This window comes from Anabrus simplex, chromosome 1 (genome assembly GCF_040414725.1).
Source record: "Anabrus simplex isolate iqAnaSimp1 chromosome 1, ASM4041472v1, whole genome shotgun sequence".
In the NCBI taxonomy this organism is placed as follows: domain Eukaryota; kingdom Metazoa; phylum Arthropoda; class Insecta; order Orthoptera; family Tettigoniidae; genus Anabrus; species Anabrus simplex.
In genome coordinates, this window is record NC_090265.1 from 507754712 (window position 1) to 507780175 (window position 25464).

At 37.7% G+C, this 25464-nt stretch overlaps 1 protein-coding gene across 1 annotated transcript in view; it reads left to right on the plus strand.

Moving 5' to 3' along the window:
- LOC136857030 (Golgi-associated PDZ and coiled-coil motif-containing protein) overlaps window positions 1–25464 on the plus strand; it is a 524409-nt gene that overhangs the window by 461067 nt on the left and 37878 nt on the right. Inside the window, exons 4-7 of the mRNA XM_067135379.2 lie at window positions 6280–6451; window positions 7577–7832; window positions 13300–13425; window positions 23502–23629. Of these exons, the coding sequence (XP_066991480.2) occupies window positions 6280–6451; window positions 7577–7832; window positions 13300–13425; window positions 23502–23629 (682 nt within the window). The remainder of the gene's footprint in view (window positions 1–6279; window positions 6452–7576; window positions 7833–13299; window positions 13426–23501; window positions 23630–25464) is intronic.

The window sequence follows — 25464 nt, forward strand, 5'->3', positions numbered from 1 at the left end:
GGGGAAAGAGAGAGACAGCGCTATTGCTCCAAAACGAGGAGTGGGGTCTGCACTCTGGACAACCAAGCGAAGTCGTCTTTTGCACCGTGCACAGTGCATGCACCCTCAGAGGCCCTGTTTTATACGATCACGGAAAGGCGAAAAACATTCGCATTCTCTTCCATGTGCTCATGTGATATAAACGTTTCTCATGGAGGAAGAACAGAATTAGTAAATCACATTAAATCTGTTAAACACGTCTCCAGTACAAAATTTAAGGATGACAGTCAGAAAATAAGTTCGTTTTTTTACTCCTTTTGGAGCCGACCTTGATAAAGTAAGAGCGAAATGCTTGTTCACTTAATTTTTAATTGAACATAATATCCCGTTAGCTGCTGCCGATCGTGCTGGTGCTCTGTTTAGGAAAATGTTCCCAGGTTCAGAAATTACAAAAAAAAAAAAAATATGGCTGTTGTACGAAAACAGCACACATAAAAAATGGCTACGGATTCAAGAAGTGAACCCGTTGGTTACATGCAACATGAGCCATTTTCTAACTGACGATGGGAGCAATAATAGTAATGTTAAGCTTTACCCTATTGCCGTCACCTGTTTTGTGGCAAACCAGGAAAAGGTAGTTCAGTGTTGTTTGTCCAGCCTTGGTGGGTAATTCAACGGGACGTAATATTGGTAATTTGGTAAGTTCACAGTTAGAGTGTTACAAAACACCAATTCAAAATTGTGTGGCGTTCCGTTCCGACAGTGCTTCAGTCATAATTGGAAAGAAGAATGGAGTAGCTGCTGTTTTAAGGGAAGCATAGAAATCTGTCTTCTTACTGGGTTACTCATGATATATTTGATTAACTTGGCTGCTGAGAAAGGTGCAAGCAATTTGCCTGTTAAAGTTGATGAACTATTAGTCGATGTATTCTATTATTTAGAAGAGTTGTAAGAGGAAGGAACGTCTTAAGAAGTTCCAAGAGCTTCACAACAAGAAAATGAAGATGAAACGAAAACATGTTTGCACAAAATGGCTATAGTTAGGAAGGTGTCTGCAGAGGCTGTTAGAGGAATGTGATCCACTACTTGGTTTCTTTAAAGATGAGGTGCTTGTTAATGCTCAGTGTGCATCAACTACTAGCTTAACATCATTTACGATCCCAAAAGCCCAGCCTGGTAGTTCCAAAGACCATTGAGAATCGCAAAGATTTTTTATGGTTCTGTCACCAGGCTTAAATAAGGCATACTGTGCCTTTCTGTATGCTGTCATTCCTTTATTTGAGAATCACTTCAGAGTGCTTCCCTCACATTTATAAACAACTAGAACCAATGGCGAACCTGTTAAAGCAGCTTTTTATTAAAAGTTCCATACCTTTCTATCGAGAATCAGAGGGACAATGATGAGCTAGTCATTAGCATTGAGACAATGGACTTGGTGAAGAAACTTAATGAAAGAGATAAATCAACATTCTTTTCATCTGCCAGGGGTTACTTCTGCACAGAATGTGATTATATTATTAACAAGTTCCCTCTCGGTGATGAAGTACTGAAACATGCAAAAGTTGCAGTACAATTCATTATAGAAAGATTTCCATCATTGCTGCCAAGAAAGGACAGTGAGTCGGTTGATGATTCAATGAATGTGCTTCAGAACCAATTTGTAGCTCTTCCGATTGATTACTGTACTGCTGTTGAGAGTAAGAATGTGACAGATGACACCAAATGGGCTCGCTTGATGAACATTCGTGGAGCTGATGGTGTTCCTATGTATGATAGGATATCCAGGCTAATGATTTCTGTTATGACGCTACCGCACAGCAATGCTGAGTGTGAACGTGTGTTCAGCTTGCTGAAAAAGAACAAAAATCAGTTTAGGCCCTCAATGTCAAATATAATTCTGGATTCTATTTCTGTTGTGAAAACCAGAAGTACTGGTCCATGTTACTCGAGTACTTCTCCTCCAGAATTTCTGAAGAAAGCAATTCATCTCCATCTGTCCTCTGCAACCTATGATGGATATTAGCCTGCATGCTGTGAACTTGACAGAATTTTGTAAATAAATGTACATGTTTAGTTTCATTTTGACGGTGACATTCATGTTGTAACCCGCAAGTTTAAAGTGCAGAAAAACGCTGTTTGTGTACAGTGTGAACTGTTTCCAGTGTTAAAGTGAAAACAGATGAGCACGCATCAAGATGTAACTTTGTGTAAGTATTTACTTTCAGGGGTGTTCATAACATGTATTTGACCGAGCTCGATAGCTGCAGTCGCTTAAGTGCGGCCAGTATCCAGTAATCGGAAGATAGTGGGTTCGAGCCCCACTGTCGGCAGCCCTGAAGATGGTTCTCCGTGGTTTCCCATTTTCACACCAGGCAAATGCCGGGGCTGTCTCTTAATTAAGGCCACGGCCGCTTCCTTCCAATTCCTAGGCCTTTCTTATCCCATCGTCGCCATAAGACCTATCTGTGTCGATGCGACGTAAAGCAAAAAAACAAAAAAACAAAAAAAAAACATGTATTTGACTTGCATTAGTATTGTTTGTAATCTCCTCCCTTTCCGCCCTTTTTTCACTATGTCTCAAGACTTTGCGACGCATGCGCGTGTTGTTAAATTTTTTCCGCTTTAAGATCTTCTCGATTTCTCTTGTTAAAAGTTGGTAGATACGGTATGTCATCGGGCCCTAATGGTATGAGATGAACGACATGATATGATAATTAAAATGTTAAAATGTATCGACTGACTGGAACTGAACAATGATTGTGAATTTAAAATAATCAGTGGATCTAATTCACAATGTCCTTTTTTTCGGTAAAATGATAGATGAGAGATTATGGTAGAATAACACATTGGCTTAAAATAGAGTCTGCCTTTGCTGGCAGGACCTAATGTTTACAGTGCACGATGTCTTCTGGTATAGGCTGGAGCAATTTTGTTATTTTCAAATATACAAACACAAACTAAAACAGAGTCAAATGAATAAAACGTAGTTAACAATAATACGAAGACTAATGCGAAACACTACGTTTATATGCGACGAAACAAACCACTATCCTTCATAAAACGGATGACGAGGTCTGCTGACTGCTCGTCATCTCGCAGGATGAGGAAGATGGTACTCGGGAGTTTTAGACTACGGCGCAGATCGACCAGGTCCACGCACTCCGTAAGGATGTGTATCACGGTAATATGATCGCCGCAAGTACACACCGGAGGGGTTCTCCTTTCAGTGAATAGGAGTGCGTTACTAGGCCTATACAGTGACCGATCCCAAGACGACATAATACCACTGCTTCCCTCCGAGAAGCCCGAAAGGAAGTCTTCGTTGTAACTTTTATCGCTCACAGCTTATTACGAAGTGGAGTGGCCTGCCACTCCATCTCCCGATGGGGCATAACCAATTGTCTCAGCTGAGAGCGAATATCACTTGCTGGAATCTTGTAAGGCAACGGGGACAGTGTAACAGCTTTCTTGGCAGCCTTATCAGCGAACTCGTTTCCCAGTACACTCATGTGGCTTGGGAGCCCATAAACGTGATTCTGGTGCCGGCATCCGAACATCCGGCCACCAGGTCCTGGATCCGCTGCCCAGACGGTGCCGAGGAAAACATCTATCAGTCGACTGAAGCGAGCTAAAGGAGTCTGTACACAGCAGAAAGTGTCGGCGCTCATCGGACAGTGCATACCTCAGAGCTTCATAGGTAGTATAGAGCTCTGCTGTGTACACAATGCAGGTTTCCGGGAGAGCAAAAAAGAAACCTATCATTGTCGACAACGAAGTCTTAGCCAACTTTCGTTTTAGCCCTCGAACCATCGGTGCAAACGACGACTGAGTCTGGATACCAACAACAGACAGAAAGAGCCTCCGATAAATCGAATCGAACCATCAGAATGTTGGCGGCAGGGTAGGGGAGGTGGTGGTATACAATTTCTAATCACTAGATTGCGTGCCAAAAGCCTGGGTTAAATTCCAGACTCTCCGCAGTGCTCATATGGAGTGAGGGCATATGACGCTGTTGATGGTGATTCGTCCGTCGGATGGAGACGTTAAGCCTTAAGCAGGCCCATTGCTGCTATTCGACAGGAGTAGGCTATGTGACGGCACCGGGTTTCACTCTCTCCCTACTATCATATATCGCGTCATTCATTTCACCTTATTAACTCCTCTGATGAGGTTGACGTCAGAAAGGGCATCCGGCCATAAAAACCCGCCACGACAGATTCATCTCACCTCATACCCGACCCCGTAGGGAAACTGGACAAGGGTTGGACAAACAAGATCCAAGCGTATTCCAACCGACCGCGTTGCTCGACGGTTTCCATTGTGGAATATGCAAGGGTAGCTTGGGTGAAGTAGCATCTGTCGCAAATTTGCAGCATAGGACAGTAGCATTTGCTGGCGCCTCAGGTGTAAAGACAGCACAGCAGATTCAGCAAGCAGGCTAGCAATGGGGCTTGTACGAAAAGCTCCCGTTGCCAACCTGACCCCGCTGTGGTGGATGCTATTCAGTTTCGTAAGGACGTTTTGCCTTGCTGATCCATATGCGGCACTACCGTCGTCTGACCTGGTTAAAATATGTGCCCTATAAAATCGTAGCACCGTGCGGTCAGCCCCCCTCCCCAAGTAGTGCTGCTAAGAAACTTCAAAATGTTCAACTTCTTAGTGCATTGCACTTTTTTAACTGCCGCACGTGTGGCTCACACTATAATTTGCTATCGAAAAGGAGCCCAAGAAATCGGTGTCAACTACGGGAAGAGCGACGTTCCCTAAATAAAGCTCAGGGTGGGAGTGAAGAGTGCGCTTCCGGCAAAAGTGTACAGCAGAGGCCTTTGCTGTTGAAATCCGAAAGCCATGTTATAAAGTCCACTGTTACACTCTCCTAATAGCTTGCTGTAATATTGTCGCTCTGCGACTGCCATATTGTGCGAGCTATACTGCAGAACAAAATCGTCCGCATATAGCGACGGTATTACTGCTGAACCAGCAGCATCGACAATACCGTTTATGGCAATCGCGAATAGAGTGACACTAAGAACCGATCCCTGTGGGACTCAAGTTTTCCTGAACGTGATATTGCGAATATTTCCTCCCTATTCGGACACGGAATAGACGAAGGAACAAAAAATTCGCGAAAAATACCGGCAAGTTACCGCGCCTTAGCACGGAGTTTTTTTAAATGTTACCAAGTTGGCCACGGTAGGCTGCCTACGATAGCGTTTATGAGCGCGACGCGTTCTTTGATAGCTGCTGCTATTTCTTCGTTCCACCAAGGAACGAGTTTTCGGCGATGAGTCCCTGAAAACAATGGAATGGACTCCTCAGCAGCAGCAAGAGTAACTTGTGTTATGTAAGTTGTATCGCCGTCTACGGTCATCATGGTCACGTCGTTAAAGACAGATACTGATGTGAACTTTGGCCAATCAGCATGTTTAAGAATCCATCGAGGAGGAGCCTTGACGGATTTCTGTTTCAACAAAGTAAGAACAACGGGAAAATTATCACTGTCACAGAAATCGTCGTGTGTATTCCACCGAAACAGCGGAATCAACATTCGGTTGCATAGACTAACGTCTATGTGAGAGTATGTGCCGTAACGTACACTGAAGTGAGTTCATTCACCTGTATTCAAAATTTATAAATCAAGCTCTCTTACTAATGGTTTCAACTTCTTTCCTCGGGGGCAAGGTGTTTTTGAGCCCCATATAGGGTGATGGGCATTAAAATCTCCCAATAATAGGAATGGAGGTGGATCTATCAGATCAGTGACATTTATATTAAGAGGCTGGCCTGGTGGAAAATAAACATTACACACTGTTGCTATGACAGGCAGCCAAACATGAACTGCTACAGCCTCTTCTTAGTAGAGCCTCTTCACTGAAGGTATCAGAATGGACAAAAATGCCAACGCCACCAGAAGCCCGGTTAGCATAATGTCGTTCTGTTGAGTATAGTTGAAAATTTCCGAATGCAGACTATACTCACCGAATACTCACTAATGAGTTGGCGTAGTTCAGCAAGATGCCTATCATAACCATTACAATTCCATTGTAACAGTGCCATAGTGTGGGTGTGGACTTCTGAGGTTTAGGATAGAAGCAGCAAGATGCTACTAAACCTACACTCACATCTCCATCTTAAGATGGAGATAAATGTGCCTTGTGCATCACCTTGTCACCAGATGTGAGTTTTCTGTAACATTGTGGATAAAAATATAATTTAAATTCCCACCTGCTCTGAATTTCTTAGATCTGTTGTATGATCCATACAAAATGTGTTTATAATGTTTCTTTCTTGTTCTTTCAGATAAAGATGAAGGATTGCAGCTTGGCATGATCGAACTGGCAACTCTACGCACAGAGGTTGCACAACTCCAGCGAGAGAACACTTCTTTAAGGAACACTCTGCTAGCACTTCACAGTGAGGTGTATGGAGCAAAGCTGGCAGCTAAATATTTGGACAAGGAACTGGCTGGCAGGTGAGGCTTGCAAACTCTGATTGAGTTAGGTCAGCAAATATATTTTCATATTTGCCTGATCTCTCTCTTTCACTGTGTTGAACATTTCCTTGCTGTTGCCAGATTCAATTTTATTTTTCTGCTTTTGGTTGTAATACTGCTCATCAATTTTATAATCATTAATGAGTTTCAATTCTTATCTTTACTCAGAAAGCAGAACATGACTTCTAATGTACCTAATGACTACATCTGAAGAATTTATTTTGGTAAAATTTGGTGGGTTAGAACTTTCTAAATATAAAAAAATAAGTAAATAAATATAATTAATTACATTACTAAATTTTACATACTTTGTTGGGTTGTTTGTAGTTGTACCACCAAGCTGAGTGGCTCAGGTGGCAGAAGCGCTGGGCTTCTTAGTCCTAGTTTGCTGGTTTGATCCCTGTTCATTCTGGTGATATTTGAAGATGCCCAAATACGCCAGCCTCATGTCAGTAGATTTACTGGCACCTAAAAGATCTCCTGGAAGACAAAATTCTGGCACATCAGCATCTCCAAAAACTGTAAAAGTAGTAAAAAACTGTAAAAGACCTATAAAATAATTATTCTAGTTGTACTAATAGATAAGAACTCTTTGAAAATCTTCTGTAGGATGGTTCACATTACAGGGTAGGATGGTGTATGAGGCTGATAATCCCATTGTTTTGTTGCTTAAAACAACAATCTCTAGCATAAGACTGGTGAATGTATACTGACACCTATCATCAACCATTTCAGTTTACCTCATCTGCAATCTATACTACCCTCACTCATAAGAAAGAGGAAGCCTATGTAGTATTGAAAGAACCTGTGGAATATTTGATGTGAAAAGTCCTGTTTCTGTGATTTGCATTTCACATAAAACTGGAAGTCCTGTGGCTGTGATCCCAATATTGGCAATAGTACAAAACTGCAAGCTTGCTTTTTAATGTGAAAATACATTTATCTTTATTATTACTAGGTTTACCATGCTAGAGAATCACTTCACCTTTAGGACACTTACTTCCACCATGTTAGTTCTGACCAAAGATTAGCCTTTTTCTAGGTGCTGTAGATCCATCAGTTCTGTATAATTGATTACTAAAATTTATTCTTTGCCTGGAATAGGATTCAGCAGCTGCAGCTGCTTGGCCGAGAGATGCGTGGTGAAATTCGAGACAAACTGTGGCGTCAGCTAGAAGCTGAGATTCTGTTACATCGGCATAAGACCATTATTCGTACATGCCGTAGTCGTGGTGCTGCCGTACCAGGTGCCCTTCCAGAGCCCCCTGTGACCGAGACTCAAGGACCTCAAGGTATCGGAGAACCTCGTACAGTGAAAGTTCAACGAGAGGCTGGTGAAGGACTAGGTATATCTATCACAGTAAGTAATGCTCCAGACTGGTGATCTTGATGAGATTTAGAAGATAAGAGAACTGTGGAAAATATTGTATGAAAACAGTTACTGCCTTTAAGAGAGTTTCATATCTAATATTGTTGTTAGAATGGAGATAAAATGTGGATTACTCTGGTGGCTGCTTTTGCCACTCTTGGCTGTTTAAGTCAATAGTTGGAAGACATTAACTGCTGAGATTGAATTGTTAAAATTTTATTTATATAATGAAGATATCCAAAGGTGACAGTAATGGAGAGATGGAAGGACTGTGTGGCAGAGGACATTAGAGAAAAGGGACTTTATGAGGAGGACACACTAGACAGGAAGAAATGTAAGAGAAAAGTTACGAACAGTGACCCCTAATTAAGAGAAGGGGAAAGCTGAGGAGAAAATTGAAGTAGGATTTCATGATCATACTACTTTTATTATATCCCATCATGGACCAGATGAGAACCAAAATTAAAGAAATTCATAGCTGGTTAAATATTGACAATGAAGTTGTGCTCCAGATTTAATCTTACATCACTTTCACTCTTGATTTTGTTTCCTAACTCTCACACTGTTAACTATATGAACACTTGTAAAAGTTCATTTTCTCCTTTCCTTTTTCTGGTTCTGTGGCTAACTGGTTAGCATACTGGTCTTTGATCTAAGGGATCCTGGGTTCAATTCTCAGCTGCTTTGGGGATTTTAAGTATCTGCCTCTGCAACATAGTGGTTAGCATTATTAGCTGCCATCCTCAGAGGCCCAGGTTCAGTTCCCAATATTGCCAGAGATTTAAGAAGGGCAGAAAGGCTGGTATGTGGTTAAAATGCTACATGCAGCTCATCTCCATTAGGAGTGTACATAGAAAGAGCTGTACCATCTTCGAACCAGGACATGAATTTACGTACATTCACATTATTAGAATTCATGCTAGGTAGGGTTCCATCCTCGCACAGACACACAGGTCACTGATTGGCGTCAGCTCAGAAGACTGCACAATTGTTTTGTTATTGTTTCATTATTATTATTATTATTATTATTATTATTATTATTATTATTATTATTATTATTATTATTATTATTACCGGTATTTCTTTTTTTCTTTATTATTTTCTGTATCATAAATAACCTGGTAAAAGTCTGTCTGTGTTTGTTTGTGCTAATCTCAAGAACCACCTAACAGATTTTAAGGCAGTTTTCAACACTGTTTAGAGCATTTATTGAGGAAGCTTTAGGTGTATGAAACATTAATCTATGGCAAAAGGAATATGAACAATTCCAATTATAGTGAAACAAGTCAAAGAAGAAATAGCTATCCGAGCACTTTCTTGGCTTATGCTGCCTAAACCATCGATAGAAATATGTATGCAAGAATCATTGAGCATTAAAAGCTCCAAGTTCATGAAGATATGTACCTGTCTGTGAAAGGTAGCTCTCAATTAGCATTTGTATGTTATAGTTTGCAGTGAAGAAATTGACCGTATAAAACCATATTTTGAGGTTAATTATAAAACCTTATAAACATAATTTATTTGTTCACCTCCATAATCTTACCAAGATAAAAATATACTTTACACTATATAAGTTGTGTGATTGATTTAGTAGTTATCATTTTATGGAGAACAGTAATGTTTTAAATATCACATGGGGATGAAGGAGTGAGCTACCAGAGAGACACCCAGAATGGCCTTGGACAAATGTGGCTCTGAGCTATGTATTTACATCAGGAGGAATGCATCTAATCTCATCTACAAGGAAATCTTAAATGGCCTATCACTGGTGTGTCCCTAGATCTATTTATTTTGATCCAATGAAACCTTTCTTTCTCCCCAAATGAGGTGGGTTGCATGAATGTTAAACCCTGTGAATCATTGGCATCGAGATATCAAGATCGTGGGTTCAAACCTGGTATAGGTTGTTTAATCCAAGAGCAGAAAAAGTTTCATTTAACATGCCACATCGTAGAATGTTGGCATGTAGAAGAGCTCTTCTTATATTCTGTAAGAATTAGAAACATCAATTCTTAGGCATTGCAACATTACAGAGTGCAGTAGAAAGAAGATGCTGACTGTTCGAACCCTAGACTTACGCTTCAAAAGATCTTGCTATAACATAGTTTTTTCAGAAAGTTTAGGGATACACTATGATGTGTACTTATGTGACCCTGTCCCTGTATTTTTAGGTGGTGTAAGAAGTTTTAAACAGTTAATTAACATTGGGAAATGAGTATTTATTTGAAGCAAACATTTTAAGCAAATGAAAAATGTTGACGTTTTGATAATAAAGCTCGAAATTACTGAGTACCTGTAATGCAATTTTGATTTATTACTGGACTGATTGTAACGTATTAGAGAAAAGAAGAAAACAAGACTGAGAAAATGCTTGGACATAGTGAAATCATCTTTCAAGGGACATTCATCCTTGCTGATTTGAAAAATATGATGTTAGAAACAGTCCAGCAATAAATCAAAATTGCATCACACTTAATTACTATTACATTGGATGTTATTGTCGAAAAAGTCAAAAATGTTGATTTGGTTAAAAAACTAGAAAGTTTCCTAGGAGAAGTAACCTTCATTGTAGACACACCTAGTTTTTACTCAAAAAGCCTCATTTTCCAATATTAATTAACAGTTAAAAACATTGTTATATCACCTGTAATATAGGGAGAGGGTCTCGCGTATGATCAAATCACACAGAGAGAGGGAGAGGGTAAATTTTCTGGCAAAACTGTACACTCGGAAAGACATTGGTGGATGCTGAGTTTGAAAGCTGAGGGATGATAACTGATTTTAATTTACCTGACCATAAAGTTAAATGCTGAATTATTTAGATGGGTGAAATAAATTAATAACTGTGAAAATGACTACCCGTGTCTGTAGCAATAAAATATGAGTAGAACTCTTCCAAATCGACTCCTCCTTCACTTCCATTGCCTAATGTGCTCTTGTGCATTTCCTTATTAGTTATTGCTTGTTTATTATTATTATTATTATTATTATTATTATTATTATTATTATTATTATTATTATTATTATTATTATTATTATTATTATTAGATATCTTCCAACTACACTTGCAGGCTGCTACAAGGACGAAGAGTACCTTAACCAGATATTAGATATTATTTTGCCAAAATTTTTAAATACTGTACTTAGGATAGGTTCAAGTTGGTTGTTATGGTCTATAGGTGTAGTTTCTGAAGATGTCTGTAAGCATTTAGTCCAAGTCTCTTCGCGAAGTCCATGAGTAGCCGGACGATAGTCCATCAAGCACCGACCATGATGGCGGGGATGCTTATGGACTCAAGCTTGTATTTATCTTTATAGTACAGTATTGTGGTTTCATAGATTTGTCTTTCTTCAAGGTCAATTCCTTCAAGTTGATCTTCATTTGTCTCAAACCGAATACAGTAGTCAGGTCGATTATGTAGCCTTTTGTTTGTGTGACAGTCGGTGGTGGTGGTGATGTCTGTTTATCTGTTGCTACCATCATTTGAGAGACCATGCACCTTCTCATAGGGTGTGTAGCCTTTTAGTCATAGACCTTCAACAATTAGGGTTCTGATGGTATGTTCGCAAGAATTGCGCAGCAGTTCACCATGTGGACAGGATCCTAGGACATGTGCATGGCAACTGGGGTAGACTTCCAGAACTGACCTTTCTTGCTACTTATGAACACTCAAAGACATTGCAGTATTATATGTTATCCAGCAACTTACTGTACATTAGCTGTGGTGTCTGTTTTGTTATACAAAAATATTAATTTTATTGTTTTGTGATGAACTCAGATTGGCTGGAAACCTCTTGTCACACGACATGCTGGAAACCTTTCTCCAAGATTTCTACCCAGACTGGATTCTGCTTGAGATTTGACTTCCAAGATTGCCTTGTTAATTATTTTATACATGTTTAATAGAATTCTATTTCAATTAAATTGTTTCTTTTTCAGGTTTAACACTGTTACCATATGTTTTCTTCCAGGTAGTTCACAAATTTATCACTCGGAATTAGTTTTGGCAGACTTAAGAACCTCACAGTTAAAAAATAACTGAATTAAAACTGAACGGAAATGGCTTCAGATATTACAGATTTGTCAATTATGCTAGAGCCAAGGTATTTAAAATGTGTCACTGCTGGTATGCTACTCCTTGCAAGGTTATACAGTAGATTGTTAATCACTCACACTGCTCCATTTCTTTTTGCTCACCCTCATACCGTTATCCTCCAGAGCTTTTCTCCAGTCCTCCACCAACACTTGCACTTCATTTTGTGAGTCTGTGAATAATATCACATCATTGCTAAATATCATTGTCCATGGTAGCTCCCTTCCTTACTGTTTCTGTTAGCACATACCTGGTAAACTCCTAGCTTTCCTGAAAAAAAGCCTCTGTGACTCCTAATGTACATTTCATATTTCTTGCGTGTTCTTGTACATATCTTGGCTTACCTTAACATACTGCTCAGGTACATCTTTCTTTTTCAAGCAGCACCATAATTTGTCTCTGGGGATCCTATCAAATACTTCCTCCAAGTAAATGAATACCACTGAAAACTCTTTGTTTCCTTCCCTTTTCTTTCCCATTTGTGGTGCAGAACAATATAGCATCAGTAGTTCCCCTGCCAGGCATGAATCTGAACTGCTTCTTTCCAATATCTACCTCAGTTTGTATTTTCTTATCAATCACTCCTTCCCAGATCTTCATTGAATGGCTTATCAAGTTAATGCTTCCGTAAATACTGCATGATTGGATCCCTTGTTCTTGAATATTGCCACTAGGCTCTTCCTCTATTCTTCTGGCATTGCTGCACTGATCATAATGTCATTGAACAGGTTGGTTAGAAAAGTAATAACTTTCTTTTCTAAAACTTTCCATACTTCCACTGGGATGTTATATTGCCCGACTGCCTTTCCATCCTGCATTTGACTTAGTGCTATCTTGACTTTATGCTTGGAGATTTGTTGCACCATGCCCACGTTTGTGTCTCCAGTTACTCTGTCTGGTCGTATATTTTCCACATTTTGACAATTCCCGAAGTATTCCATCCATCGGTTTAAAATCTGTTTGTCTTTGTACTGCACCTTACCATCTGTATTCTTTATTGTTTTTGCTTGATGCTATTCCTCTCCTGCTGTTTTGCTATCCTGAATATTATTATTCCTTTTTTTTGACTAAATGCTCTCACACCAGACAGAGTGTGCATTGTGTTTAGCATTAGCTAGTAATTTTCTTTGTTTCTTAGCCTCTTTGTAGATTCTCTTGCTATTTTTGTCTCTTTCTTAGCCAGCTTCTTCTCCATAATGTACTTTTGAACATTCTCATTCCACCACCTGTCCTTTTCCCTATTCTATTGAATTTGTAAGTGACATTGAATAGTAGACTTTCTAAGGAGATATCTTTCATCAATGATGCCCATTGTGTTTATGTTTGGATTTTTCCATTACCTAGAAACTTCACGGCTGTTTTAGGGAGGACGAGAGCATGGCGTTCCTATCCTCATCTCTGAATTAGAAGCTGAAGGTCCGGCAAGTCGCAGTGGAGCCCTATACGTTGGAGACGCAATTCTTTCTGTCAATGGGACTGACTTGAAGCAGGTAAACATACTCTGTGTTCTAACTCTCAAACAATTGATTAAACTGACATTCCAGGAAAATTTTTCCCCTTAAAATAACTGTCATTGCCATACTACTCTACCTGAAAGATATTGTTCATGAATAATTGTGAATATGTAACCATGTAACTATGTGAAGATCTCTGTGAAGCTCTTTAATATAGATTGTTTTGAACACAATTAATAAAGAATGCGAGTTGTAGAATAACTATAGTTGTTCAGTTTGTCTGATCATCATGATTTAATATGTCAGTTTTAAGATTGTAATTGTAGAGTGAATAATCATAAGGGGCTAAATATCCTATTCTCAAAAAATATTTTATTGCTTTAAAAGGGGATTTATCATTGCCAATAAATATCATGATTTATTATGTCAATTTTAAGATTGTAATTGTAGAGTGAATAATCATAAGGGGCTAAATATCCTATTCTCAAAAAATATTTTATTGCTTTAAAAGGGGATTTATCATTGCCAATAAATAGTCAGCATCGAGTGTTAAGTTCTAACCTCACTGCAAATAGTTTGTGAAAATCCAGTAGACACCACACAAGGAAGACACATTCTGATCTCAAATATGGGAGTTGCTCTCCTGTTTTGAAGAAAGGAGTGAACATTTGGTTCTCTTTGTTGCAGGGTCAGACATTTTATAAATGAAATCGATGCTGAGAAAAATAGGAAAGGTGGGCTGAGTGACTCAGACTGTAGAACTTCTGAACTCAACCTGACAGGTTCAATCCTGGCTCAGTCCAGTTGTATTTGAAGGGGTTCATGTACACCAGCTCATGTCAGTAGATACACCAGCACGTAAAGGAACTTCTGTGGGACAACATTTTGACACCCCGATGTCTCCAAAGTGATGATGATGATAATAATAATGACTAAAGTGCATAATAGATTATAGTAAACACATTTACACAACATACAAATACTACAGCGACTATATTAATAAAGCGTGGCCAAGTCTGTGCAGCTGCCATATTCCTCCCAATCATAAGGTTACTGCTTGACAAAACAGGAAAATTATAACGTTAGCAGCTTCTCGTTATTGTGATATGTGCTCGTGATTTTTTTGTGTGTGTCATGTTTCAAGTTGATTATCTCCTATTTTAGTCTTCTGTGGATTTTAATTATTTTATTTATTGATTAATTTATTTGAGTGTATTGGTATGGTATTGCATGATTTTATTTTCAAAGTGGCTTCAATAAGAACTGAGTTCATCGAACTGGAACCAATTTTAGTACCTTTTAAAGGTTGTACTGTAGTTAACATGATTTAATATTTTAATAACATGGAATCCCATGTTAAAATAATGACATGACTTGTTTGATAATTTTGAAGGAATTTGATCTGAATTTATAATTGTTTAAATAAATGTAATGTGAAAGGAGTTTAAGTTACACACTTATATTACCTGTAAAAGATTTTTCTTTGCGGGTTAGAAAAGGTATTTTCTGTAGTGATGCAGTGTGGGTTGTTTTGAGTTTCAAATTAATTTTTATTTTTAAAGTTTAATGGGATAATGTAGATTGAAAAGTTTTATTGTCTTAATGGTAGTGAACCTCTTTTGTTCTCACCTCTTTTATTTGGGGTGTGTTTTCTCCAGTATTGTCTTCCCTGGGCATATTTGGAAAGAGATTTATTAAAGGTAAGTGCACTATAATTGTGTCATGTTGTGTGTGCTGTTTTTGTTGTTTTGTTTTGTTTGCTCTTCCTTCTTCACCCACTCTTGAATTGCTACTGCTCCACCAATGTTTAAAGGAAATGCGTAGAGCTGGTGCTGGTGATATTATTATTATACGGTGCAGATTTATTTTGGACCTTTTCTGTCTAAGGACAATTTCCTCCTAAAATTTGCCACTTATTAACATAAATATATAGAAACAACGACAGATGAAGAACCTAATTATTTAACCTCTTAGCATAAAAGCCTGAGTATACTCAGGATTTTATATATTTACTAGCTAACCCGACAGACGTTGTTCTGTCAAAAATAAATTACAATGGAACGAACTCAAATTCAGTCTGTACTGCACGCAAAAATCAGAATAATGCAAATGACTACATCATCAACATCAAATGAGTTAATTTTCTACTGCTACCAAAAGTTAGTGAGAAACTACTGGAAAAACGTGTTTTCATTACCAGCAATATTAATATCTTGATTGTGAATAAGGAAATGCTCAAGTAGATCTCAGCATATCACTACCCAGAAATAACCCTGATTGACTGCAAGGTAGATGTGAACTGTTCAGCAGGTCTTCAAATCCCTTTACAGAGCCATAATTATCCCCCATTGCAAATCAAGTAATTTGATAAGTTGATAGTGTGAAGATAATTTGGCAAAACTTACTCCTCTTTCTTCTTAGGAAATAACTATCATAGAAAACACTGATTCCAGTCAACACTATGAAGATATTTTTCATTGTAAAGCTTTAAGGTACATGACATTTTTTGTTTGATTACCTGACGCGTAAACAAACAAAGTTGATGTTTTTCCAACAAGGGAACAGGCAACATACAATTGGCCATGCGAGAAATATGGGTTTTCAAGATAATTGTCGCAAACACTCAATGATTGCCCCTGGGATTTATTTATGGTCATAGCAAAAGCGAGCTATGAACTTGTTTGTTGAGAAGCGAAGATTTAAAAACAATCAGGGTAGACAAAGGTCTCCAACTATAACAAAACATGACACTGCATGCGACTGTCTGGAGAGCGTAACTATGTTTGGGAGATCCGTACCAGCAGTCGAGGCAGCCAGACAGCAAGCCAGGCAGCAGAGTCACGCGCGAAACCAAAACCCAAAGAGACATTCTTCCTGTCACAAACTGAGAACTAAGCGAGATAAGAACTTGGGGTTTGTTTTAAAAATAACTTCCGTATCTGAAGACCATTTGCCTCACTTTGATACCCCATGCAAATCCAATAGCAAAGAAGTTGGCCAGCGACTGACTTTTTCGTGCATGCACATAAAAATCTCTGAACATGACTGAAAAAAAAACACAAATAGTGCATGTTCTTATCATATAAATTTAAAAACAAACTTATCTACGTTGAGCTGAAATGTTCCTTTATCAGTAGTGAAAAATTTACAAATATAGTGAATATAAAATAGGAGTTATGACATGATAAGTTCTATGCAATGAAGATTTTGCATTTGAGGTAACATCCCATTATATTAACATGTTCACAGTCAATTATTTTGTAAACATTTTTTTGCTAACGGCATCAAATGCGGCTTGAAATTTTGTACATAATCTGATATTCACCCATTTTAACCGATAATATTGAGATTTACGGCCATTTGGCAAACACACTGGATTAGATAGGAGAAGGAAAGAGAGATGAACAGTTTGAATGGAAAAAGAGAAATGGGGCTTTTATGTTTTTCCTGGCATTTTTTCCAATTTTTCTCTTCGTAAAAGCCTTACTCGGACTTCGGTGAATATTTGGAAAAAAGAAAAATTAGCCGAATTGGTCCAGCAGTTCCCGTGTTTTGCGCTTAGCAACACATTTAGCGATTCATTTTTATTTATATAGATTTAAAATGAAAACCTGAGTATACTCGGGAATGTCGCTCACTGATCGGTACCTAATTTAAAGGTCCAAATATAATAATTTCTTGTTGTTTTTCAGTATTTCTGCCAGATACTTATACAATTATTACTTCAGATTCCTCTTTTTGCTAAAAGTTGTCTCTGACTCAACTGTAGTGGATGTCGGTGATTCAGGAAGCTCGTTTTTGCAGCTTTTGCATATTTATTGCTATCTAAGTGTACTTCATCTGTTAAGTGAAAATGGAGAGTGAAGAAGAGTTTGACATTGAGTTTGGTGAATCTGATAGTTCTGTGTGCGTGATACTAGAGGGAAGAAGGCATGAAGGGAATCCATGTACATGTGTAAGGAGTGTGATGTAGCATTGTGTGTTGATCCTTGTTTTAGGGCATTTCACCCAGCCACAAACATATGAACAATGTCTTTCTGGTACAGTATTGAGTGTCATGTTATCTTACTCGCCATCTGTTTAGTGCTGTGTTATTTATTTTACATGGAAGTTAAAAGAAGAACCCATAAAAATATCACGAGGTTACAGGAACTTTACAGTGGTTTATATTTTATTGTTAAGTTCAAAAAATTTACTTTCATTGTTACCACTGTCACTGTTTTTCAATAAATAATCCATTAAAACAATAAAAAATAGATAAAAAAGAATCACAATTTTGTAAATAATTGCTGTGTTAAGAGATTGTTAGTGTTCACTTTCACGATAAGTTGCTAAAAGAATGTGCACACATTTTATTAATATTTGTGCACTAAACTCCCAGATATGTGAGGTAATGACTGATGATGAGAAGTGGATTACATGGAAGGAAATCATAGTAAAAAAAAAAAAAAGTTTGCGATATCGAAGTTATGAATTGAATGAACTGCTGGCTATGTTGGTGTACCTTAGGTTGTGGTGATCTCGGCAAGTTCTCTCTTCGGCTGTATGTTTGATGTGCATCTCCATCAAGGGAATATGTGTGGTTGTGTGGAATTAACTTATTTTTCTACTTAATAATAATAATAATAATAATAATAATAATAATAATAATAATAATAACTGAATTTAAACATTCCTTCTTCCAAATAAGTCTGGTAAATATAATCTTACCGGGCGAGTTGGCCGTGCGTGTAGAGGCGCGCGGCTGTGAGCTTGCATCCGGGAGATAGTAGGTTCGAATCCCACTATCGGCAGCCCTGAAGATGGTTTTCCGTGGTTTCCCATTTTCACACCAGGCAAATGCTGGGGCTGTACCTTAATTAAGGCCACGGCCGCTTCCTTCCAACTCCTAGGCCTTTCCTATCCCATCGTCGCCATAAGACCTATCTGTGTCGGTGCGACGTAAAGCCCTAACAAAAAAAAATATATAATCTTCTTATTTATGTGCTATTCTTGCTAGTTGCCAGAATTGTTGAAAACTAAGTAGGTTCTGCTACAGGCATAGTTTGCGATATCAAAGTTATGAATCGAATGAAGTTTTGATGGAGCTAATTACGAGATAGATGTCATTAACAGATTACATCCTGTGACAAATCATGAGCACAAAAAATGCAAATAACACAGGTAATACAATTCCTTGAACATGTATGGAATAACTCGACTTTCTGTGTAAACATTGTATCAGGGATGGTAACTTTTTCTGCACCTTTTGTACGCTGTAGAAGTGCAACGTTTAACTATTCATATGTAAAACTCTTAAAACTTTTACATTTTAGAAGTCCACCACTATCACTGCTCCATACAGAAGCCTCCTGTTCTTCCTTTCTTAAATTAACAGGCAGTTTGTACTGCTATTCCATAAACTGCTGCCTACTTAATAGCTGACTCTCCTTTCTCAAATTTTCCTTTTTCTCCCTGAAATTTCCAATTTTTTTGCTTCTTTGTTGAAACAGTTCTCTTTTTTCTGCCAAGAGGAGGTAACACTTATACTTTCCATCACCAACCAGCTCTAACGCACACAAAATACTTACCTCGTGGACTGGTCAGAACAGGCTAGAGACTGCCAGGAACTGAATTTGTGCCTCTTAAAGTTATTAAAGGAAGTAGAAAAGGCATATACCCAGAATAAAAGATTATAGTGGGTTCGAACCCCACTGTTGGCAGCCCTGAAGATGGTTTTCCGTAGTTTCCAATTTTCACACCAGGCAAATGCTGGGGCTGTACCTTAATTAAGGCCATGGACGCTTCCTTCACACTCCTAGCCCTTTCCTATCCCATCGTCGCCATAAGACCTGTCTGTGTCGGTGCGATGTAAAGCAGCTTGCAAAAAAGGATATAAGATTGGGATCACAAGAATAGGGTTTATTAACATAACATGAAATTCATATGACTATGCAAACAGCAAAACGAGTAGGGGATACAGAGAAAAAGGTACTCATGTTTACAGACGTAAAGAGTATTGTTCGCGCAGTCATGTTTTTTTTTTCCAACCACAGAATTCTGCTTTGTGAACATCAACGAGGATGCAACAGAGGTGTTATGAAATGTGAGAACAGTTGTGATCAAAATGGTTCATGGAAAAAATAAATTAACACTTGACGCAAAGCCTTCCTTTCTCCAGAGTGAGAAGTTGGACACGCATGAAAGGAAGGAACATTACTTTAAAAGCCACACAATCAAAGAATTCGGTAATGCTAGACTTAAACTCCAATCATACATTCAAAGACGTGAGCACAACAATTATATTCAAAGAGACAGCATCCCCAGATACCAAAAACACCGAGAAGTAGGCCCGGCAAAAAGAAAACGAAACAAAACAAGGGGACTGAGAGGTTGCCATAGTTATGAGATCAATAAGCATTTCTAACATATAACAGATAAAACAGAAAGAAAAATCTATTACAATAAGCAAGTAACCGGGCGTGTAAAGCCGAGAGCAAACGTAATGAAAGGAATAATGATGGTGGAAAAAATAACACCTGTGAGATGCGGAAAAATAACATTAACCTAACCAGTCAATCCACACAAACGTACGCGCAGCGTTGAGACCAGAATGTGCAAGCCCAAACAGATAGAGGTTGTCAAGATACGTTAAAAGACAATTTGTGCAGCATGACAAGCAAAATCACAGACTCGCAAGCTTGATTCAAATAGCCGGATCGTAACCCTGGATCACCGCATAGTAGGCCAGGCTCATCCAGTTACAATTGTGACCATAAAACAGTATGCACGCTACATGACATATTCATATCGCCTCACCCAAGGTGAACATGAAACGCATAGCATTAGCGTAAAACAATATCAACACCAAACAAGCTCAGCCATTAGTAGACACAAAGAAAAATAATAAAAGATCTCAAATCAAAAGTACCTTACCTTTCCAAAACAATTAGCTTTGTTCCCACACCCCTCAGCTCCGCCCTAAAGACAATCATTACCTCCCCTCCCTTCCTCGACACAACTGACGCGCTTACCCCGCCCTCTCCCCTCTTTCCCGCCCCTCCCTCCTACATTCCCTTTACTCATGCTCTCACACACCAGTCATGCACTAACAGCCTTGAACCACACATTGCCGCACAAGGTGAGTACCCTTCACTTCACTTATCTATCTTCTCTCTCTCTAATCCTCGCGCTAACTTTTGCCTTTTCTTATTGTTATCAGGCCCATTTGTTCCATTATGAACTGAGACTTCAATCTCCTCACAAATACTCACTCCACCACCACACACAGTGCTTGAAATCTGTCTCACAACTCTACTGGAAGTTATTCAACTCTGGTTCCACTGGCATCAAACTCATTATCAGCAAGGCCATATTACTAATTAGAACTTTAATTAGAACTTTCAGCACCTGAAATGTCAAATTCAATCCAACAATTTATATATGCCAACAATTTGTAACAGTGCATAACTTAACAGTGTCAAAAATAAGGTCATATTATCAATGGAATATACGAGAAAATCCACTTTTAGACTATTAGTTCTTAGCACCAAAAGTGTAAAAATCACTTATGATGTATATATGCCACCATTTTGTAATAGTGTATGACATAAGTGACAAATTAAGACCGTATCATTAATAGAATTTACAAGAAAAATTCATTTCGAGACCACTATTTCCTTGAAGTATATTCTGTAATATCATTTTATGATATTTTATTACAATTGTGCTCTATTTGTTCATTACTATGTAAAAACATTCATACTTTTAGAATCCATGGAAGAGGCACAACTTTAGCACTTGATTTTAAATATAACCATCTCGTAACAGCCTATTAGATCATATTGTTTTATAATCTTTGTATTTACACATTAATTTTTAGCTAGTTATTGTAATATGATCTATTTTAATTTCTTATTTAAAATGTTGTTTTAGGACAGTTTGACTTAATTGTGTAAATGAGTATTCACGGCTGATGATGACCTCGAGTAGGGTCGAAACTAGTACCATATTATAATGTAATTTAAACATCTTTGAAAAAATTACTGTATTGAATAGGTAGAAAATCTAATTTTGAATAAATCATACCGGTTTGTAATCTCAGTTCAATACGGACCAATTAGAATGAAATTCATAATTCTCAAATCAAAACCACAGGCAAGCACCTCATTCACACAGATTGATGTTATCCTCCACCCTCATGTATGAATATATATACAAAAAGCAGATGTACAAAATGAAAGACATATAAGGTCTACAGCAAATGAATAATGAGAAGCCTGCTGAGCTAGAATCTCAGAACACAATTTCAGCATAACTTTGACAAACCAAAAAGTGATATAGATTCTTTAGACCTCGTAGGATAGAACTCGACGGTTCTATATAATTATGAACATTGACTCCAGATAGAGAGTCGTGTAGGGGAAATGTGAAATCCATTTATAATACCATTTAAAATTTAGCAGAATCATTTCACAGCCCAACGTTTCCATCTTCTCAACACAAGTCATTATTGACTCTCTCAGAGAGCAAAAGGCAAGGAGTAGCAAGAGAGAAATCCTTCGTCAATCTCTGATGGCAAGAGGCTCCATCTGTCTAATAGAGGTGAATTGCATGTCACATTTGGGAATATTACAGTTTTATGTGTCTGTGACATCACCAAAGAATGCGATGTTAGAATGGTGCAACACAAGGCAAACTTGGTGTGGCACACACTGAAGACCATATAGACTGATTAACAACAAAAATGTTAAATTTTCAGAGAGATACTAGACCAGTAACAATGGATATGGTGCTGTTTTGTTACACAGTGGAGGATTAATTGTTGCCATAAAAAGTATATTTCTTAACAACTCAACTTGGAAAAACCTTAGTTCAAGAGGAGGAAAATTAATGTACAGTACAGTACATTTATTTATTTTTCTCTTTAGGATATACAAATAACCTGCAAACTGGAAAACCCATACATGAATAATCAGGAGTTAACTGTACTTACTGTTATATTTGATGATTGTTCAGTGGGTATAATTTTTTTTTTTACTTGCTGGAGGTACAGAGAGATTGGTAAGGTTTTAACATCTGTGTTTACCCTTCAAAGGATATTTAACAGTACTTTAACAATACAGTAAAACCTGCCTAAATGGTCACCTCAATGAATGGCCATTTTCCTCTCTGGAACCGATTTATTTTCCCGTATTGCCTGTCTTAATATCGCCTCCTTTAAGGGGTCACTTGACACCGTGGTCAGTGACCAGGCACATTTCCCAACCTCACCTGAATGAAACAGCTGGTCATAACTTTATTAATGTGTATCTCAGGGGTGAAAGAAGTATCTGAAGCAGTTATTGACAGTTTATGATTTAGTTCAGTTGCAGCATTTTATTCACTCTGAGAATGTGTAAGGTACAATGTGTAGAGGGAAGGAGAAATGTGGTTCTTGAAAGTGAGAGAGGAATTTCTGCAAGAAAATTTGCCAGAATTTTCAAATGCACTGGGATACGAATGAATAATGCAGCATACAGCCACTTTGTCACATTTGATATGAAAAGTATGGTGAGAATACAGTTTTATTTCTGCGTAAACTTTTAGAAGAGTTTGAAATGTGTGCTGCTAAATAGAGATGTGGAAATTCTACAAAAAACACCACTGTGAATCAATTGAATTAAGAAAATGTTATTCTCCAGTAAATTTAAAATAGCCTGCATTATATTAGTACCATACTGCCATTGTTCTATGTAGACATACTCTTTGTTTCACTGTAATTTTGAATATGTAAGGATGTTAACCAGTCAACGCATGTGTTACTTTTAATATACTATTGCTCCTACTGTAGGTAATCGTATAATGAAATAGACGTCTTCTCCGATTCCAGAATTACTTTAATTTAGTGGTCACATATACTAACGGCTTTTTTTTTTTCTCTCGGAAGAATGACTGGCGGCTGCTTTAATCAGGTTTCACAGTATATCTTATGAAATAAATTAGTAACTTTTAATACTTGTATAAAAACTTCTTACACCTAAAAACTAGACATTTATTTAGTCTTGTTTTAGGTTCTTATTGTTGCTATATGAAGATTCTTTGTCATTGCAGGGTGTGGGTGAAATATTTACTTTTTCGTTTCTGTTATGTAGGCTTGTCATCAAGAGGCTGTGGATATTTTGTCTGGACAGACTGGTGACATCACTCTGGAAGTTCAGTATGTAGCTGCAGAAGATAGTGATGAAGATAATTCATTAGGCGAGGACCTCTATGGCTTCAGGTAAGCTAACATAGAACATTTCAGGTGTTTTGCCGAAGTCTTATAATCAAGACATATATAGGAAGACTAGCAAGGTACCCATGCTTTGCTACGGTTTTAAACAGAAAGGTCTCTTTCTATGTTTAAATTTTTGGAGAGTCCACTTTTGGCTGAGCCTGTAAAATACGTCCTCAGTTCGTATGTCAGACAATTTTAGAGGAATGATTATTTACTAGCGGATCTAACACTCATTTGAACCCCATAAAATTGGAATGTTTTAAAACCGTTTCTTATTTAACATCTAGGACAAAGAAGACCAACCTTCATGTAAAATTTTAAGTTCATCTGGAAGAATGAGTATTGTGATCATGAGTCAACTCACATCTGATCCCCTTAGGTGGGAAATATTTTGAAGTATGTGATATTTGACACTTAGGACATAAGAGAACAACCTTCTTGTAAAATTACAAATTTGTATGTCGAATGGTTTTGGAGGGATGAATAATGTAGTTTCTGGGACTAACCCCATTTAACCCCTTCAAGGTGGAATGTTTGAAAATATTTCCTGTTTAAAATATATACTGTCATTTGGAACGTGTATTTATATGTTAAAGGTTTTGGAGGAATGGATAATTTTGTTTTTAGATTTTAACCCTCATTAATTCCATGAGGGGTTTAATGTTTTCAAACCTTCTGTTATTTAACACCTAGGATATCACTTGAAATTTTAACTGTGTAAGTCAAACAGTTTCAGAGAAAATATTGTCATCATGCCTCACCCCTCACCCCCCACCCCTTCCAGTTAAAACCCTAGGGGGTGTATTGTTTTAAGACCACTTCTTATTTAAAATATGAGACATAGAATTATATGTTTATAGAGGGCAGCACCAATTACTCTGATAATAATTGAGGTGGAACTGCCCTAATAACTACTGAATGTATTAAGCTTTTGGAAATTTGATTAGTAATTTGAGAGGTTTAAATCTTTCAAAATATCATCATTTGATGTGGCCAGGAATACTTAGGTGCCATTAATGGTATTGAGTCTCAAAATATTTTCCTCCACTCGTGTACTAAGTTTATGTCAGTTAAACACCTAAACTTTACAAATAGATTTTGTTGGGGGTGAAGAGAGAGAGTTGGAAATTTGGTCCAATGTATTGGCTGTTTGAAGCTTTGGTTAATTTTTAGAACTTCAACAACCTTTGCATGAACACAATCCTTATAGATGTAAAATAATTTGAATTATATCATATTTGACACCTACGACATAAAAGAACAATCTGCTTGTAGAATTACTACTTCGTACGTCAAGTGCTTTGGAAGGATGAATAATTTTGTCATCAGTCTTCACCCTCCCAATCAAAACCCCTTAGGGGTGTTTTTTTAAGACTGCTTCTCATTTGAAATCTAAGACGTAGAGGAGTAACCATCAGGTGAAAATTCAACCTTGTATGTCAAGCAGTTTCAGAGAAATGAATATTTTTGTCATCAGGCCTCAATCCCCAGTCAAAACCCCCTTAGTGGTGTATTGTTTTAAGACCACTTCTTATTTAAAATCTGAGACATATATGTTAAACGGTTTCAGACGTATGAATATTTATGTTTTCAGACCTCACCTCCCTGTCCAACCCCTCTTAGGGGTGTATTGTTTTTAAGACCACTCCTGAGTTAAATCTAAGACATACAGGATCAACCATCATGTGAAATTTCAATCTCGTATGTCAGATGGTTTCAGAGAAATGAATAGTTTTGTTTTTTAGGTATTAACCCTCATTCAACCTTTAAGGGCTCAATTTTGTTTCTAAACTTGTGTTATGAAACATCGAGTACATAAAGTGGCAAGTATTGTGTGA